This window comes from Leiobunum rupestre, chromosome 1, assembly GCF_980474605.1.
Source record: "Leiobunum rupestre chromosome 1, qqLeiRupe1.1.hap1, whole genome shotgun sequence".
NCBI classification, from domain to species: Eukaryota; Metazoa; Arthropoda; class Arachnida; order Opiliones; family Sclerosomatidae; genus Leiobunum; species Leiobunum rupestre.
In genome coordinates this window covers 70,751,396-70,772,277 of record NC_143384.1, presented here as the reverse complement: position 1 = coordinate 70,772,277, position 20,882 = coordinate 70,751,396, and the positions used below count along the sequence as shown (strand labels likewise).

General features: G+C 38.1%; 2 protein-coding genes across 3 annotated transcripts; one reads left to right on the top strand and one right to left on the bottom strand.

Annotated features, from left to right (window-relative positions):
• Window positions 1-946: 946 nt before the first annotated feature.
• Window positions 947-4,408, bottom strand: LOC149966238 (uncharacterized). Its single transcript, XM_090171178.1, has one exon. It carries the CDS (start codon window positions 4,384-4,386, stop codon window positions 1,030-1,032), a length of 3,357 nt encoding a protein of 1,118 aa, XP_090027304.1. The 5' UTR covers window positions 4,387-4,408; the 3' UTR covers window positions 947-1,029.
• A 700-nt stretch (window positions 4,409-5,108) lies between these two features.
• Window positions 5,109-19,586, top strand: LOC149966237 (uncharacterized). Of its 2 annotated transcripts, XM_090171166.1 has the most exons (3): window positions 5,109-5,158; window positions 18,210-18,589; window positions 19,352-19,586. In XM_090171166.1, the coding sequence occupies exons 2-3, from the start codon at window positions 18,257-18,259 to the stop codon at window positions 19,370-19,372; spliced, it is 354 nt and encodes a 117-aa protein (XP_090027292.1). In that variant the 5' UTR covers window positions 5,109-5,158; window positions 18,210-18,256; the 3' UTR covers window positions 19,373-19,586. The 2 variants fall into 2 exon arrangements, with proteins under 2 accessions (XP_090027292.1, XP_090027297.1); XM_090171171.1 differs by lacking the exon at window positions 5,109-5,158 and having other exon boundaries at window positions 17,903-18,589.
• Window positions 19,587-20,882: the final 1,296 nt, after the last annotated feature.

Below are 20,882 nucleotides of genomic sequence, written 5' to 3'. Positions count from 1 at the left end.
GGATTAAACCAATTTGACTGGTTCTTTCCAACCCTGCATGGTTATGATAAAGAATGTATTTATTTGCACTTAAAAATTGTTAGAGATAATGACTATATTGAGACGATTTTTGGCTCTAACAGTATGTTCTTCCTCCGCTTAAAAAACAATCGGTTCAGGATGTCATTGGTGAGTCATTCACATAAATATATTCTTTACATTCTATTCACAAGACCCAGCTTTATTAGTGTATTCTTCGCACGAGTGATTTGCACAAGCGCTAGAAAAAGCTATTCTCCTCGCGACTGTAGCGCGCGCTCGTAGACTTGTAAAAATATGAGACTGTGACGTAAGAGCAACATTTAAACAAGGCCCCGTTACTTTATAAAAAGATCTATTGAACTTTGATTTTAATAGGCCAAAACTATCCGCTCGTTTTGGGACGAAAATAGTACACTTTTTACCCCAAACTACCAACTTCTTCCATACAATAACAGTCAAACTGTATTTTGAAGTTGCTCGCTATTTCCTACAAAATTACTCCAAAACTAGCGAATAGTTTTGGCATAATATTTTGAAATCTTTCTTTGATACAGATTTGATGCACGGTCTAATAAAGTGAGGGAATCCCAGTGTACATCAGCTCTTCCATTATTTTGCTCACGATTTATCCCATATTTTCGTCATCATACTGCAAATGAAATTATTATCTTTTATTATCTTTAGGTTTATAATTTTTGCTAGTGGCTATGAATCTGCAACCACTATATTCAATCTCAGTATCTTTCTGTCTACTTTTTACCTTTTCTAAATGGAATTGAAAAATAATTTTCAACTTTGCCATTTGGTTACGTAAACGTTAGTTCCATTTAAATGAAAACAATTTTTAGTTAAATATAAATTTATTTTAATTTTTCATTTGAAAAAGGTTTAATACAATAATAAAATTGCACAGAAAAATCCTGTCATGGCAAATCTATCTCAATTTGAATGATCAAATCCTGTAGTTAAAACGAATTAAATCGGGATTTAAGGCTTAAGTTACTCATCCTATTTTGAAAGAGTATCACTGAGAACCGCGATGCTGTCCTGCATCTTTTTGATCCCCATGTAAAAGATGGCATCTGTTTCTTGGCTAAAGATCTCTCTCATTGCATCCAACTTCTCCGACATTTCCTTTTCCTCTTCTTCGTTATCACAAATGTCCAATCGCTCTCGGAGAGTCGCGATATCCACCTGCAATTTTCTGGCTTGCGCGACACGAACCTCTATGTCTGTGGCGCAGTCCGTTTCACCAGAAACCATCTGCCCTCCTCGAGTCGGTTTCACTTCATCTTTAATTTTCCCATCTTCCGAATCTATTTCATCTTTTGGCAATGATCCTGTCATTTCAGCCGTTGACTTGTTAGTTTCATCGGATGTAATTTCAAACTCTGACTTATTTTCATCGGGTGTAATTTCAAACTCCGACTTATTTTCATCGGGTGTAATTTCAAACTCCGACTTATTTTCATCGGGTGTAATTTCAAACTCCGACTTATTTTCATCGGGTGTAATCTCAACCTCCGACTTATTTTCATCGGGTGTAATTTCAAACTCCGACTTATTTTCATCGGTTGTAATTTCATCCTTGGATTTAGTTTCATTATGTATGATTTGATCCTTTGATTTAATTTCATACGGCTTCATTTCATTCTTTGATTTGGTTTGGTTCTTTGACTGGGTTTCGTTCGGTTTCATTCCATCCTCTGACTTGGTTACATTAGGTTTCATTGCATCCTCTGACTTGGTTACATTAGGTTTCATTGCATCTTCTGACTTGGTTACATTAGGCTTCATTGCATCTTCTGACTTGGTTACATTAGGCTTCATTGCATCTTCTGACTTGGTTACATTAGGTTTCATTGCATCCTCGGTCTTGGTTACATTAGGTTTCATTGCATCCTCTGACTTGGTTACATTAGGTTTCATTGCATCCTCTGACTTGGTTACATTAGGTTTCATTGCATCTTCTGACTTGGTTACAATAGGCTTCATTGCATCTTCTGACTTGGTTACATTAGGCTTCATTGCATCTTCTGACTTGGTTACATTAGGGTTCATTGCATCTTCTGACTTGGTTACATTAGGCTTCATTGCATCTTCTGACTTGGTTACATTAGGCTTCATTGCATCTTCTGACTTGGTTACATTAGGTTTCATTGCATCCTCGGTCTTGGTTACATTAGGTTTCATTGCATCCTCTGACTTGGTTACATTAGGTTTCATTGCATCCTCTGACTTGGTTACATTAGGTTTCATTGCATCCTCTGACTTGGTTACATTAGGTTTCATTGCATCTTCTGACTTGGTTACAATAGGCTTCATTGCATCTTCTGACTTGGTTACATTAGGCTTCATTGCATCTTCTGACTTGGTTACATTAGGTTTCATTGCATCCTCGGTCTTGGTTACATTAGGTTTCATTTCCTCCTTTAGTACAATTTTATCAGCTTCCATTTCGTTCTTTGATGTAATTTCATCTGGTTTCATTTCATGGTTTGACTTACTTCCTTTACGTTTCTTTGTACCTCTTGACTTGGCACGTTTTCGATTTTCGTCAACACTTTGCTCAGAGCCTTCCTGTTTGATTTCACCCTTTGGCGTGTCCCTTTCCGATGGCACCTCCACTTTAGATGTCGCTGCGTTCAGTTCCAATTCGCCACTTATTGCTTCGAGTTTATTTTGATTGTGTTTAACGATGATTTTAACTATAGAGCTGTGTCCCAGAGAACGGGCCGTTTCCAATGGCTGAAACCTCACGTGTCCCACATCGGGATTGGCTCCGTAACGAAAGAGTAGCTTCACCAAAAGCGAGTTTCCATTTTGGCATGCCCAGTATAGGGAACAACGTCCCAGTGAATCGATCGCGTTAACATTGGCACCGTTTTGTAGTAACGTTTCCGTAATATCCGCTCTGTTTCTGCTAGTCGCCAAGTGTAAAGGACTAACACCTTCATCGTCGACCAAATTCGGATCGGCTCCGCTGCTAAGTAGCGCTTCCACTATATCTTTCAAGCAGCTCAGGGTGGCCAAGTAAAGAGCGGTAGTCTTTTCATTATTCGCGGAATTAACCTCAGCACCGTTTTCTAAGAGAATCTTCACTATTTTGAAGTGGCCAAACCTCGAGACCATTTGAAGGGAAGTAACGCCTTCCTGAATTACGCCGTTAACATTGGCGCCATTTCGTATTAACATTTCCGTAATATCCGCCCTGTTTTTCATAGCCGCTACTAATAAGGGACTACTATTATCGAAGCCATTGAAATTTGGATCGGCTCCGAATCTAAGTAGCGTAGCGACTACCTTTTCATGTCCGTACTTGGTTGCCAAAGTAAGCGCGGTGGATCTTTCATTATTCGCCAAATTCACCAAAGCACCGTTTTCCAATAAAGCCTTCGCAATTTGATTCTTTCCAAGAATTGAAGCAACGTGCAGCGAGGTATTGCCTCGCTTATCCGAGGTTTTAACGCTAGCGCCGTTTTTCAATAAAAGCTGGACTATTCCATCGGAGCTTTGCTGCGTAGCGCAAATAAGCGCGGTTAATCCGTTCTGATTGGCCACATTAACTGCGGCTCCTTTTTGTAACAATCGCGAAACGATACCCTTCCAACCAAAATCAGCCGCTGTTATGAGTGGAGTATCTCCGGTACGATTAGCCGAGTCAACGTCCGCTTCATTCCTTAACAAGAGCTCCACGACGTTCTCTCGGCCAGCCTGCGCCGCTATGTGGAGCGGAGTGCATCCTTCGCGATTGGCCAAGTTCACCAGAGCTCCGTTACCGAGGAACAGGCGAACCAAGTCAAGGTGACCTTCTTGAGACGCTACAAAGAGAGGCGTGCAGCCCGTTTCATCCGAGAGATTCACATCCGCTTTATTCCACAACAATAGCGCCACTAGATCCTTGTGCCCCTTACCAGTCGCCCCGAGCAAGGAAGTAAGTCCGTTTTTTGAGGACTTATTCACGTTGGCTTTTTGTAGCAACATCGAAGCGATTTCAACCATGCCTGTCTGAGAAGCCTTTAACAAAGGGGTCAATCGTTCCTCCGTAAACGTATCGGCATCCGCATCGGCACCGTTATCCAGCAGGAGCTTGACTATCTCCTTATTACCATTCTGGGTCGCCATTACCAAAGGAACACACCCGTCGAAACGCATGGAATTAACATTCGCACCCGCTTCCAAAAGGATCTGACAAATTTGCAATCGATTGTACGAAACCGCGTAGAACAGGGGTGTTTGCAAAGTCATCGTTGTACTATTTACGTTAGCACCAGCCATCAGCAGTGTTCGAACTAACTCATGGTCGCCGTTCTTTATGGCTAACATCATGCGCGCAATTGGCACCATTGGATCAGCAGGATCCATGACATGGACTATCTTTTTGTGTTAAACTGGTTGCGACCAACTATTTTAGAAATTGAAAAAACAACAAATCTTTTAAAACAAAGTTATAGAAAAAACTATTTATTTTTTTATAGAGATAGGCCTTTCAAATGAACAATCAATAGCCGCGTTCACACTAGACACTTTGGAACCGTTTTAAAACGGTTTCGAAAGATCAAACTGTTAAATTTTGCTGTCGAATGTATTTATCGTATGGCCATTAATACAGTTGACACCGAAAATGTTCAATTTTATCTTTCGAAACCATTTAAAAACGGTTCCAAAGTGTCTAGTGTGAACGCGGCTTATGTGATATTCGAACACAGGTACCGAGGCAACCGAGTTTTATCTTGGCGAAATAATGAAAAAGATAACGTGTACTTTAGACGAAGACACATCTACCCTAAAATGTCCTTTAATTATGGGACCAAAACCCTTTTAAGGGCTTCTGAGCTTCTTTAAGTATCATAGCAATAAGAAAAGGCGAACATTCCCACAGGCTGTTGCCCAGAAAGGACAATGACGCGGCATTCTCTGGTTGATGTCGGAGACTAACTTCGACTACCTATATTTCAATATCTAATCATTGTATACGATAACATTTATAACAGTTTGTACAACTTACATTGTTAGTAATTCTTACAAAAAAGGAGGAATGCAATATTGAATTTAGTATCGCTTTCTTCAACTGTCGATAATAATAATCATTAATGAAAATGCATCTCAAGAATAAGAATATCAAACACATGGAAAGGTCTGTTGATATTTATATGCTTATTTAAACTTATGAAACTTGGTTTTTCAAGGTTATATTTTGGAATGAACGGCGAAAATAAATACCCGTAGAACTTCCACAATAGTGTCTCGCAATATATCTTTGAAATTATTATATTATTTAGTAAATCCAATAGAAGTAATTAAATTTATGACTTCACAAGTTTCTTCATTCGAAGGGCTACTTAAAACATCACTAATTTTTTTAATAGTTTCACATATTAGGTTTTCAAAATCGTTAAGAATATATCTGAAAGCAAAAACCTATTAGCCAAGGCCTAGAAGTCATAAGCAATTATCAAAAAAAAATATTCTAAACACAAGGCTAGAAAGATTTATTTCATTTTCTAACTATTCCAAATTTATTATTACTAACACAAAATTAATTAATCCTGTATCAAAATTACTCAAAAACATTTTTTACCTTTTATTAAGAAATTATTAGCAACTTCTCGTTGACTCGTTGGACGTTGCCATTTTGTCCTAAATTTCTTACTCCAGAGAGCCGCGCTAGAGGGTGCGTCGTTAGTTAGGCTAGACAGAAAAGGGCAAACATTTCTACGCTTGCCTTATGAGTCCCTATGTTATTTGTCGATGGTCCAAGGTTCAGCTAGCGGTGGCCTCAGTCAATTTCGCGGCTCCGTCATCCTGGTTAGTTTAAACGGCCAACTTAGATCGCGCGTACCGCCTGAATTTAACGTGTATATATTTTCCCACCAGGGTTTCGCTACGACCAAAATTTAACCATGATTTAACGTTAGTCAGATACGAAAAATCCACAAAAAACAATTATTTTTAAATAAATTAAAAAAAAACATTGAATGAAACCGAGTGTCGGTTAATATTTAACTAATAGTATAATATTGTTTTAATGATTCTAATTTTTTAACGGTGTTTATAAATTATAAAAGAGTTAAACAGAAACCAAGAACATCCTCTAGATGCTGCCAGCAACATAGTATTATTGTTTAATACTTGAAACACATGTAAATAAATAAATAAAACAAAAAGTGAAAAGAAGATCACTGTAACTTCAGGGTAAATATATTATTTTAACATTATTAATTAAATAATATTAAGTTAAAATATATTATAAGCGCAATAAATTATAATTTTAGGTTTCAACAAGTATTAAGCTTTCGTGTTTTTAAACCTAGAATAATATTGTATATTTAGTAAGGGCCGGTTTGTAATTTTATTTGACTGAAATTTTTCTCCATAATAAAGGTACAAACCTGAACAGAAATCATCTTCCTTGAAATGCAGGCTGCAGACCATCTATCTTTTACCTATTTAGTTCCAAAGATGTACCCAATCATCTTTTATCTTCAATTATATTAGTTTTAAGATTCTTACTCTTAACACTAATTAGATTTACAGAAAATACTTCCTAAGAACGGGTATAAACTCGTGAATTTGCTATATATATATATATATATATACTATTAATAAAGATTTGTTATTATTAAAGATTTATAAATTTTAAGAGATACATTATTTACGCATCCTTCAAAACTATGTATTCTAATATGGCGCCTTCGCGTAAAAAACGCGTCGCTTTTTCTTCATTTAAAATTTATAAGGTAATATTTTTTTAAACTATGAATTATACCAAGAATGTATTTATTTATTCTCAGGGAGAATGAATATGTTGAGATTATTTTTAGCGTTTCTCTAATTCCACCCGTTGGGCCCCCCGGTATGCTCCTCCACTTTAATAAAATCAAATAATACTGCAATCTCATTGGTTCTTAAAAATTACGTTTTTCGACGCGATTAACGCAAAAAATAAGACCGCCTCCTTTTTCTCCCCCCCCCCTTAGCGTGAGGGGGTTAGGGCCTCAACGTGTCCGCCGATCGTCTCGACATATTCATTCTCCCTGAGAATAAATAAATACATTCTTGATTATACATAAATATAGTGTTGTTAATTTTCCGGAAAAATAAAATGCGGAAAAATTTCCAAAAAATTTCCTGGAAAATTTTCCGCAAATCAGAAAAACAAAATTGAAACATAAATGACGTTTTAAGGGTTTTTAATTGTTTTATCGATGTAAAATGTCTAATATCAGTAAACATACTAAAAAACATTAATAGTGTTACATTGTTAATTGGTTTAAACTAGTCTAGAGATTTAGTTTTACTTTTAGATTAGAAAAACTGAGGCAAAAATGCCGCTTTATTTAAATTTGCAAACAATATATTAGACTAATCAAGGAATGAAAACTTTTTTATTTTCTTAGGAAAAATACGGAAAATTTTCCGAAAAAAAGGCCTCGGTCATTTGCCGGAAAATTTTCCGAGTGGGAAATTTTCCGCGGAAAATTTTCCGACTTACAACACTACATAAATATATTGCGATAAGATAGTTTAACTTACTATACCTTGTTGTTTCTTATTAGGAAAGTGGAAAACCGAAGAAAATGTTTTTTTCCGCGATGTCGCTTGTATTATTATTCCCCGCCTTTGACGATAGAAGGTTTTTGGTCGTATGTAGCGCCCCCATCGGGGTTATTCATACACGCAAATTAACATTAGATGCGAGGCGATTGACGGGGCCGCTAAAGCGCGGTACGCGTGATCGAAGTTGGCCGTGGTTTAAATATATGGAATGAATAGTGAACTTCTTTCAAAAGTAAACTTTGTTAGCAAGTTAATGCAAAATGCAAAAGTGTCCATGAATATAGCTAGTACGCATTTAGAAGTTCGTGTCTTTCATAAAAGAGTACAGAAATTCTGGCTTAGAAAACGCGATTAGTGCAGCCAAAGAAACCGCTAGAGAACTTGATGAGTTTCGCGTAATAAAAAAAAGAAATTGTTTGATTACGAGGGAACTGATAATTTATTGAATGGAGAGGACGTTTTCAGATTAGAGTTTTCTATAAAATAGTAGATAAAGTAATATCGTCAATGCAAACTAGGTTTCAGTTATATGATGATTTAAAAGATAGATTTGGTTTTATTTACTTATCGTCGAATTTAAAAGATTCTGAGGATGAATTACTCAGAAGTTGCAATGACTTACAAATTGTATTAGAAAAAGATATCGATGCCGAAGATTTATTTGAAGAACTAAAAATATTTAGGAACGTTATTCCTAGCTATTTTTTAACTAGTTAAGAAATGTTAAAGTATTTGATTGAAAATAGTTTGAACGACGTATACCCTAATATTTTAATAACTTTAACAATACTCTTAACAAATCAGTTGCATCCACCGAGCGATCATTTTCTAAATTAAAATTGATAAAAAAACTATCTAAGATCAACCATGAATCAAGAACGTCTTGCATCTTTAGCAATATTATCTATAGAAAATGATGTAGCTAAAACTGTTAACTATGATGAATTTTTAAAATTAAAAAATGCTTTAAATTTTTTTCTAGAACTACTATTATTTAAAGGGCCCCGCAACCAAGTTTTGCACAAGGCCCCAAAATTTATCGCGCCGGCCGTGGATGGTAGCTAAGGCTCACTACTGGGTGAAATGATATCTAGGGCCCATTACAGGGTTTGATAATACATAGTCTTATGCTACGTTTGGCTTTAGGAAATGATTTTAAACGGAATGCGCAATTTTATCTCGCTTTTTCAATCATTTAGACAATACCATTAAAATTCTGGTGGCCATAGTCTCAGGTTAACGGTAATAGTTAGTGTAGGGAGCTGTTGGCTCGAACGCGTGGCATGCAGGGCTTGCCACCACCCTCCTGCGCATTGTAACCCGGCCACCTGAATTAATGGCTTCAAAAGTCGCATGATGACTTAGGCCTATGGTGGTGACTTGGGTATTAGCCTAGCTGATTATTATTATTATACACAACTCTCTTGTTCGGTCTGAAAAGGAAATTGAAAATTTTATTACAGTAATCTCGCCTTTAATAACGAATAATGAATAACCCTGAAACATAATTACATTTACCAGCAGTATATCTACTACTTTAAAATAAATTGAATGAATATTATTTATTACCTTTTCTCTAGCTTTCAGTTGTAAAACTTCCCACAACAATGAAACTTATTTCTTTATTATTGTCAGCTGACCCATCGTCCAACGGAGCTGTCTCTATCTTCATGCTGTTTATTTTTCACTTAATATCAGTTTGGCGGTAGATTTTGAATTTGGACAGTACCGTATTAACCCATGGCAGGCCAGGCAGGGCCCCTAGGCTTGGTAATTTTTTGAGGCCGTCAACCCCTCAATATCGCAAGAGCAAAACACGAGCACCAATGGTCAAGAGAGTTAACAGTAAACACGCGAACAAGTAAAGAGACCAAAGGAGTGGGGGAAGAAAACTAAGCTTTAATGGGGGAAAATGTGTGGTACTAACCATAGAAATCTCATAGGTAACTAGAATGCTGCCGCCTACGGCTGAGCTTAGCGCCAGTTCACCTTGAACCTTCAGCCAATGAGAGGCCGTAGAGTGGTTCCGCCAAGGAGAATAATCCTCCTTGGTTCCGCGTAACTATAGCGGGAGCTAGGTTACATCATTCTCTCTGGTGACATTAAATTCTTGGCAGAACCACTCTTTGAGCTCTGATTGGCTGAGATCTGGCTATCGTCTGCCACGGCGTTTGGTCCATTTGCCAGTTACACGGCAGCATTCTAGTTACCTATGAGATTTCCAATGTACTAACCGACAATTTGAAAATATTTAAAAAATAATAAAGACGCGAGGCGCGAGACGTTAACACGCGACAACAAAAAGAGAATACAAACACCCGACAACAAGGGGGGGAATCGCCCTCCTCTTGTGGTGCATGGGCCACCTGATTGTCCCATACTATTTTGCTGGGTTCCTAGGCTTCAGACTAGTCAGCCTGCTGCCTTAGGAATAATGCGGCACTGTATTTGTAAAAACTTGCTGTAATCCGTCTAAAGGACTGTTAAGCAAAATCACTTTCTATTTACCAGGGTTGTTTTGCATTTTACATTTTTCATTTTGAGTTATGGAAAAAGTATTTTGCATTTTACATTTTTCATTTTGAGTTATGGAAAAAGTATTTTGCATTTTACATTTGGCATTTTGAGTTATGGAAAAAGTATTTTGCATTTTACATTATGCATTTTGAGTTATGGAAAAAGTATTTTGCATTTTACATTTTGCATTTTGAGTTATGGAGAAATTATTTTGTTTTTGACATTTTGAGAAAAAAAACATTTTGAACAACCCTGCTATTTGCCGGGAGTAGTGGCGTACTCCTGTAATCCCAAGCGTCTGGGAGACAGAGTTTGTGGATGGCCGTGTGAGGACGACCACCAATCCCCCAACGGGTCGTCGGAATACTTCCGCCACGGGTGTCCCCACCCCTGTCCCCACCCCTGTCCCCACGTATCCCCCCGTTGGCGTGGCCGTTGCACATATCTCGCCCTGACTAATCCGGTGGACGGGCGGACCGCATTGGTCCCCCCCGTCCCGCTCACGCCTCAAACTCTTCGCCGGGCTCGCGGTCTTCTCAGACCCACTCAGCCCTTGTATCTTCCTTCCTTGAATAAAAAAAAACCCCCCTGCTATTTGAAGTGGGGTGGCGGAGTGGTTAGCACTTTCGCCTCGCAGCAAGAGGAGCCGGGTTCGATCCCAGCTTGTGGTACTGGGTGAAAAACTCGGAACTACTCCTTCTGCGTTGAGTTTGCAAGTTATCTCCCCACTGGTTTAAGGGGTTTTCCCCCGAGATCTTCGGTTTCCCCTTCCATAAAAACTTGTTGAGGTTAACGGTAATAGTTAGTGTAGGGAGCTGTTGGCTCGAACGCGTGGCATGCAGGGCTTCAATTGGCGATACGAGAAGACAAACAGGCCGACAAACGAATCACTCGTTTCGCGAACCCGCGTCACCAAATTATATCCTGGCAGCCGTTATAACAGGAATAGCCCAACCATTCGAGGATAGCAATTCCTATCATCCGATCTGTAAAGATATTGCCTTCGATAAACGTCTAAAATTCAGCAACCCCAATATCAAAGTGACAATAAACGAAGCCACCAGAAAACAACCGGAAGAAAAAACGATTGAACTTTTGGAAAGAACAGCGCCTCAGCCTTCTTTGTACTTAATGATCCAATTCGCCAAGAAATCGTACCAGAAATATGAAAACAACGAAACAGAAGAGGGCTACGAACTCCGGTTAAGACTACCAGACAACTGGAAGTTGCTCACCACGGCAACTAACGAGAAAAATGGCGGCTACTTTGGCGCAGCGTACATAAACCACGAAACAAAGCAAGTCGTCTTATCGCATCGCGGAACTGATCCCTGCAACTACAAAGTCCTGTGGACCGATCTAATGGGAATATTCTTCAACAATTTCGTCCCGCAAATTGATTCGGCTTGCACCTTCGCTCATCAAGTATGCCAGGCTCTACCCGAGGGATATAAAATCTTCCAAACCGGACATTCGTTGGGCGGATGGTTGGCGCAAATCACAACCTTCTCTTTGAAGTATTTAACATTGGACAAGAGCAAGAAACATTTCTGCCTCTATAAGAAGGGCAACGAAGGGCATCACGCCCACACCACCGTCTTCGAGAGTCCCGGTTGCAAAAAAATGATAGGGAAAATACAAGACAAATTCCAAGAGCGTCACGGAAACCGCGAACACACGGAGGACGAACTGGACATTTGTAATTACTTGTCAGCCGTCAACGAAGTCAACTCGTGCAACTTGCATTTGCCAAAAACAATTTACCGTATATTTCCCAAGATTCCGGAAGATATTCAATTTGCGAAAACCAGGCGCGTCATCGAGTTGGGGCTCACGACATTATACCACTTATTCCCTCAGTTTCCGAAATACGGTCTCTACCCAATATCCTCCCACGTTATGGAGACTCTCCTTACAGCGTTCGACGCCAAGGAGGAAACCCTGCAAAAAGACGAAGAAAAAAACTTAAAAATTAAAGAAGTCTTCGACTGGCCAAAGCTGGAAATATCGTCCAGAAATTGGAGAGGGAAAGAATGGTTCAATTTTTTTAAATGGGCCAAAACGACAAATGACTACCATCCCGACCATCGTGTCGAACCGTCTCTTATAAAGGAAGGATATTATGAAATCCGGTACCAGACGGAAAGGTACGAAGAAAAAGAACGTAGATGGAGCGTCTTCACCGAAAAGGAACTCGATTGCCTGCACGATTTGATGCTACTAAAACAAGATCATCTGTTCGATTTCAAATCTTTATTTGACGACGCAGTATCGGACGACGATTCTAGAGTGAAACGTTTAAAAGACATTAATATTTGTAAGCGCAAGAACAATATTGGTGAGGTTTCCAAAGTAGTTACGTGTACGGAGAGAAACTTAAATGAACTCGTACCTTTTGTAAGAAACTTACTGCGTTGCTACCCGAACGTGAAAGACAAGGCTAAAAAAGCGCTAGAAAGCTGGGAAGCCAGCAAAAGAATTCTCTACGCAAAGGCGGAGGATTATTGTAATCGTTGCGATATAGACGAATTGGCGGAACACTTTTTGAAACCAGATAGCCTCGTTAAAGAGTTGATATCCTTCACCGAACAGCCACTTCTCAAAATATGGCAGTTTGAAAGCCAATTCGACAGCGAGGTGATGATGGCGCAACTGCACCGCGTGTTAACCGAAACTAAATTGAAGTCGTTTAAGTATTGTACTTGTATCGACGTTCAGAGCGTCATAGCGTTGATCACTTCTGACAACATCGAAGACATCCTCAAAACCTGTGAAGGATTGATTTTTCTCATCCACGCTAAAATAAATTCCAAAAAAGAGAAAACGCAATGGATCGAACTTTTAGAAAAATTGCCCACGTTACTAAGCAATTTGAATGTAAAAATAATTCTGGTCACAGAAGCTTCGAAGGACGATTTGACCAAATTTACCAAGCAACACGAAGATGAAGGTCTAGATATTACAGATGCTCCGAATGATTTAAGAATCAAACTCGAACCAATCTTTGGTACCAATTTGATTAAAGTTACCAACAAACACCAAATTAATTGGCTTGATATGTCAGATACTTCAAAACATGTTATGTTATCGAAAAAGACAGTTAACTTCCAGGGACGTGAAAACCAAATATCTTTCGACTATTTAATGGAACAATGTCTGCAATGTACGGATTCAAATGCTAAACGTAACACGCTGAAGGACATTTTTGAGGCTACAACTTTGTCAAAATTAATCAAAGGTCAGAAGTTGATAATAGGGTCCAACATACCAGGTTTAGGAGAGGTGGAAAATTATTACATGCCACGCACGTTCTATTTCCAGCGAAGGCATCCCCAAGACCGTAATCTTCATTTCAATGATTTTAATTACTTTAACGAAGATGCAATGGTACATGAGATAATGCTCAACAAATATTCGGTAATATCCGACGTGGCTGCTACCGGAAAGTCAACTGTATTGACATCGCTCACTCAAAAATTAAAAGAGAAAACGATGAAATGGATAGTAAGAATCGATCTGAATAAGTGCTCGAATGAACTTAAATGTCTTAAAGAAAGAAATTACATCTTCGAAAACAATACAGACAAAGCCGTAGAATTCTTGATGAAGCTACAAAATCTGAGCTCCTGGAAAGAAAAGTTGTTCCAGCTGTTGTCAAACTCCGAACACGGAAAACCAATTCTAGTCTGCGACGCCTTGGACGAAATCAGCCCGGATTACGAAGACCTTGTTATCGAGTGGCTGAAAGCGTTGTCCTCCCGCGTTTCCAACGTACTAGTTACAACCAAACCACACACCCAACGAAAACTAAGAAAAATACTAAATACAAAAACCTACACAATAGAACCATTAAGAAAAGAAGAGCAAATAGATCACCTCGAAAAATACTTAAAATATAAGACGCGAAATAGCTCGCAACAAGTAAGCAATCTCCGGAAAAAGGCTGCGGATTGGATAAAAAAACTATCAAAGTCGACAGGTGACATCGACTACGATTTTACCGGAAACCCGCTTCAGTGTGAATTGCTGGGCGATTATATGCTTAAGGACTTAAGAAAAAGCCCATCCGACATCTCTATGGCGAACTTGTACAAATCGTTTGTCGATGAGATATTTAGGATTTCCCTAGAGAAAGGAGCCGATGCCCAAGGCCAAATACGCACTCTACGAGCCTATAAATACATGAATGACGCCCTAATCAAACTCCATTGGTACTACGCCTTGCGGATGATCATTAAACCCAATAAATCTGAACTTCTCGGTATCTTGCACCTGAACGCTGATTACGTAGTTGGTAAAGACAATGATATTAAGGATGTAGGCCTGTTGCTAGAGACTGGCGAATACCCTGAGTTCGTACACGAGACATTCGGCGAATATTTTGTGGTGGACTTTTTATTCAACTCTCAAGTTGATAAATACAACTCTCGAGCTGATAAACCTATGTCGATTTCGTTACTAAGAAAAATATTGAAAGGATGTAACTACCAAGTTCTCAGATCCTTTCTGAATAGCCACGTCAAAGATGACCACGAAAGAAAGAGATTTGTCGAATCCGCTTTGCGGCCGTATACAAATCACATAAAAAAGAAACCCAACTGCAAATGTCTGGCTGATCGAGACGATCGGACGACTTTACATTACCTAACTAGCGAAACTCACGACCAGCTACTTGAAATATTCTTGCAACAATTGGAGCCCATACCGTTTGTTTACTTGAACGCGAGAGATTACTGGGGAAGAACGGCCCTTCATTACGCGGCTTCTAAAGGCAATGAAAAAGTGGTAGAAGCTTTAATCAAAAAAGGTGCGCTGGTGGACGGCGGTGACTCAAAGTCCGGGATAACGCCACTGTGGGACGCTGTCAAGAGAGGGAAATGTGGTACGGCACGAATTTTACTGGACAACAACGCCAGTGTTAACTCACCTGATGAAGGTAAGGCCACTTTCTTTTATTTGATTAGCAATAGTCGGATTATACCATAGAACACATAGAAGAAGGATAGCGGCTGTAGATTTGAAAAACAATAAAAATATCAACATTCTAAGCTACGGATTTGCGCTGGACACTTCCGGTTACTATACACAGTGCCGGATTAATGACTAGGCCAACTAGGCACAGGCAAAAAAAAATGTGTACTAAAAAATCAGTGAACTTTTATTGTTTTACTGGTTTTGCAGTTAAAATTTCACTCACTGATGAAATAAATGGATTTTTCCCTGATTCGGTTTGAGAGAAAAACATATCGGGCTCGTGGCTTTATTATTTGAAAAATCATTATTCTCGTGGCATAAGCTCAGCTTCGGGACACGCGAGTTTGGCGTTTTTATGCTTTTCTTACGTAGGCCCCTACCAACTTAGTGCCTAGGGCCCCACCGGCACTGACTATACATATAGACGAGTCATAACTTCATAAGGCATAACATTACCAGAAGTTAATAAGACTAAAGTACCCCGAGCCGATAAATCGTACTAAATAAAGAGACGGTTCTCAGAAAGCAATATTTTCCAAGCGTGATTATTTTTCCTTGCGCGACTCCACTTTAATAAGGGCCCCCACCACGACTTTGCAATTTGACTACCTTCCCGCTTATTTCAATTTACAATCACATGTAAATACAGGACCGTGCAGAGACATTTCTGGCCGAGTGGAAAATTATGACTTCACGGCCCTTCTTACTGAAATTTCCAAGAGGGATTGGTAGGGAAGGGCAGGCCGATAGGCCCCTATTGTACCGAGCCCCTAAAACTCACGCTTTCTGTCCCTTTTTTCGCTGGGCTTGGGGATTTTGTCCACTGCAGGTGTGGCCCTTTGATCCTCGTTTACAAATGTCTAGCGCTTCAACAAAGCTTTATTATCGCATAATTACTACAGCCTTTTTTACCTAATATATGATATTTCCGTAGTGGCGTAAATAGGGCCCCTGTGACCCCGCGGTGCAGAGGGGGACCGGAGTTCCAGGGGGGCCCTTTTTAGTTCGTTTTATAACCTTGCTTTTTTTCTATAACGGCACGAGCTTTTCAGTCTGTAGGAAAAGATTTTCGGTCATCATTTCCGATAAATCGAGGATAAGTATAAATGAAGAAATTCAAGAAACTTCATTGGCAGAGTTTCTTAAAAACGTGTGTAGGGGTGGCGAAATGGGGTACGCAACTGCGTACGGGCGCAAAGATTTTGGGAGGTGCAAATTTTCTAGTTCCAAATTTCAGAAAAATCGGAAATAATTTCGAGTTTTTGTAAAAAAAAAATTTTCACCGGTAAGTCCTATAAAAAACGTTTCGATGAGAAAGTTGTAGAGTGCTGTCGAAAATGTTCAAAGAAATTGGTTAACATTCCGAAAAAAGAATACAAAATTATAATAATTATTTGGGATATTATTCTTTGGGATATGTTTAGGGCAGTCTTTGGGATATGTTTAGGGAAGTCTTTGCGAAATGTTAGGGAATTCTTTGGGATATGTTTAGGGAAGTCTTTGCGAAATGTTAGGGAATTCTTTGGTAAATGTTTAAAGATTCTTTGGAAAATGTTTAGGGAATTCTTTAGGAAATGTTTAGGGAATTGTTTAGGGAATTCTTTGGGAAATGTTGGGGAATTCTTTGGGAAATGTTGGGGAATTCTTTGGTAAATGTTGGGGAATTCTTTGGTAAATGTTTAGGGAATTCTTTTGGAAATGTTTAGGGAAATGTTTCGGGGATTCTTTGGGAAATGTTAGGGAATTCTTTGGTAAATGTTTAAAGATTCTTTGGAAAATGTTTAGGGAATTCTTTAGGAAATGTTTAGGGAATTGTTTAGGGAATTCTTTGGGAAATGTTGGGGAATTCTTTGGGAAATGTTGGGGAATTCTTTGGGAAATGTTGGGGAATTCTTTGGTAAATGTTGGGGAATTCTTTGGTAAATGTTTAGGGAATTCTTTTGGAAATGTTTAGGGAAATGTTTCGGGGATTCTTTGGTAAATGTTTAATGGATTCTTTGGGAAATGTTTAATGGATTCTTTGGGAAATGTTTAGGGAATTCTTTGGGAAATGTTTAGGGAATTATTTAGGAAATGTTAAGATAATTTTATGGTATTCTTTAGAATATATGTTTTTAGAAAAACACATTCTTTAGTGTTTTTTAAGAATTTATTTTGAACATTACGTATGAAACTTATAAGAACATTCCTTTTATTTCCCAATGGAATTCCTTAAGAAATTACAAAGATTACCGTTAAAAAATTTCTTAAGATTTCTTTAGACAATTTTTAAAAGGGATATTTACTCAATGTCACTGTTACCTTCGAGCACTATTAATGGCGGGGATTTTTCGGCCTCCGCCGTAAATATAGTCCGCTAAATAAAGTGATCTATGTGAAATAATATTAGATTACAGTTTGTTAAATTTATTGTCTGTCACTAATATGAAGTAAGAGCTTGAAAGGGCTTGCAAAATAAATATATTGTCCCACTTAAAAATTGAATTGGCCGTAAGTACCTCAACGACCGTCATTCGTAATAACATCCGCTTTTACTTTAAATAGATCATGGCAACCCTGTAAAATATTTTAAAACTTAGGACTAACTATTGGCAGAAAACGGCTAATTTTCCTATGTAGATTAAAATTATGATTTTTCTGCGCGAGCTTGAGTGCAATGTCCATAAGTTGTAAGAAAATATTTTATCTGTTGGGGTGATCTATCTATGGATTCGTTAATGAAGTGACTCGGATGCTTATAATGTTAAATGCCGACCACTTTAGTAGGCTCAGGTAACATTGATTTCGAGTATAGTGTTTTTTTTTATTTTACCCTCGATAGATGGCGTATTTCATCCGAGCCTTATCCGTCTCAGTATAGAGTAATTTTACTTTGTGCGGGCTTTTTTTCTCTATTTGCGAAAAAGCATGGATGACGTCGTGTCACGTGAGACTGAAATCACCGAATACACAGAGACGCGTAGCCGCCAAGACGATTTGCTACTATAAAACGAAAAGCGTCTACTCAGCAGAGTAAAATTCAGGATTTTATAAGGTTCTCGAGCTGTCCGCTACGTGACTCTGTGTAAACTGAAAAAGCAAATTATCCTCGAGAAGAGAGAGCGAGGCTATTTAAATAATAGTCCTCTTCGTTGCAGATGGATATACGGCTCTGCATATCGCTTCGCGCAATGGACACAAGGATATGGTACAGCTCCTGATAAAGCACCTGGCAGACGTCCACGCCTGCACCAAAAACTGCACCACACCGCTTTATTTGGCCGCCGGAGAAGGCCACGATGAGATCGTCTCCATTTTGCTGCAGAATGGAGCTCCCCCTAACTGCTTCTTCAAGAACGACAGAATGCAAAGGTCTCCCCTGCACGCGGCGGCCAAGTACGGACATCTGGAAGTGGTCATGGTGCTGGTTAAGGATGGGGCCGATATTTTCGCTTTAACCGAGAATGGTAGCACCGCTGCCGAAGTCGCCGAGCAACATAATCGTACAGAAATAGCGCAGTACTTGAGAAACCAAATGGTAAGTGTCACCTAATTTGACTCACAATGGAGATCGAGATAGAGGACCTCTAAGCAAAAATATTCGCTAAAACGGCCCCTAAAAAGCAATTAAAGCAACTGTCGGCTTTATTATTGCCACCTGCATTATGATAAGGCCGTAGTTCTTAGAGATGGCAATGAATCTATCCGATTCTCCGAAAAACAGGGACTTATGTGGAGAGCAGGGTGCCATCTATTAATGGCAAAGGAAGCTAAAATTCAAAATAGCGAATCAATAACGTCGTCAGAGAACCACTGTTGAGTATTATAGTTAGACATCTTATACCCTATTTAGTGGACTTTAACCTAAGTTATATATCCCATATAAAATATATTGTTAAAAATTACTATAATTTAAGATATTTCCAAATCAACAAACGAGCCAATCAAAGCTTGGGGTACTTTTATGTCCCGCCTTTTGGCTCACATGAGTACCTTGTTTTTATTTCGACGCTAGCGACATCTGTTGAAAAAGAGCTTCTTCACGTCGAGCCGACACTTGCTTTAAGTGTGTAGTATTTTGCCTTTTCTAGTTACTGTCTCTAATTTGACTCACAATGGAGATTTAAGAAACTTTCGAAAAAACGGTCCCTAAAATTTAATTTTGTAAAATCAAGTAACACTTTTCATCTATGGTTTACCGGAGAAATTTCTTTCTCATATATTGAAATTCTATTTGTTTCCTATAATTTTAATTTATTTTGTTTATTTTCATTTATTTATAAACGAATCTTTTTTTTAGCATCAGAAGTCGAAACTTTAAGTTGCAGCGGAAGTCCTTAGTTCCGCTGTGCAAAGACAGTCATTTCCAGATATTGAAACTTTTAAATTATTGGGTAAAAGTATTTTTTCATTAAATATTTAGTTATTGTGTAGTAAAAGTTTACCCGATGATTTGCCATTTTGTTTGTACTTATAGATCAGTTTTCGTTGAAAAAAATTAATCTGTTTTAGAGAAATGTTTATGTCAAATAGTTTCTGGGACAACGGTCTACATTATTTTGTAGGTAGTTTGAGACATCATGGGCCTAGTTGGGCTAAATGAACCTTAAAGGCCTAGTATTTCTTCTGCTTGTTTTCCTTTAAGTTTACTTCCCGCCGCGCAAATATCCTGGTGGTAGGCCAACCGCAGAACACTTTGGCCTACCACCAGGATATTTGCGCGGCGGGAAGTACACTTAAAGGAAAACAGGCAGAAGAAATACTAGGCCTTTAATTTAATGAAAGTGGCTTTTCCAGTTGCTTACTTTAGAAGAATATGTCAATATGGTTCTTTCCAAGGGTTTAATTTAGATGATTATTCAGCTTAATTTAGAGGATTAGTTAGCTTAATTTAGAGGATTAGTTAGCTTATTTCAGATTATTTAGTTGGATTAACTTTTTAGAATAAATTGGATTAATTTAGAGGATAAGTTGGATGAATTAAGTGGATTAATTGGACTAATTAATATGATTAGTCGGATTAAATTAGAGGATTATATTATAATTTTATATGTGTTTTCCAAGGACGCATTCAGGATGTTGTCTTTAAAACAAATTAATTAAACATTTAATTAATGGTTTGTTGTACAAATTATAGAGCTTACAAAACCAAATTATCTTAATAATTTATATAAATTTTATAAGTAATTAAAAGCAACAATGTTTTCAAAATTAGCAATTGATTATTCAAAAATAGGAACACTTACACTTTTAGAAATCTGAAAATGTTTTAATCAGTTACCCTGGCATTTAGGTTTTGGTAAAAAAATGTTAAAACTTTCATAATATATTATCGAAATCGCTTGACAGATAAATCTTTTGATAAACACATAAGTTATTGTTTTAATAAATCTGCATATTGAAGAAGCAACTCAAATGTTGATTTTTTGGGTTTGGTTTTATTTGGTTAAAAATTAATAATTTAAAACCTGTTCAGAGCACATTTTTCATTTAGCTCTTGATTATTTAATAAAAATTATTTAAAATAAGGGTTTCCGGTCGGAACTTATAATTTTTTTTATATTATTTATTGCACTTTCAACACGGATCAATTGTTTAAGTTGTCATGTGTTGGGGCTGAGATAATAATATATTAAAAGAAATTTCGAAGCGTGCAGGTTCCTACTGACATTCAATGGCGTCGCCGGGGTTTAAGGTTTAGTTTAAGCCATTAGCCCTGGGGAACGTATAGAGTTTTGAAATTTTTGAATTACATTAAAGCAAGTGTCGGCTCTAGGTGAAGTAGCTCTTTTTTCAACAGATGTCGCTAGCATCGAAATCAAAACAAGATG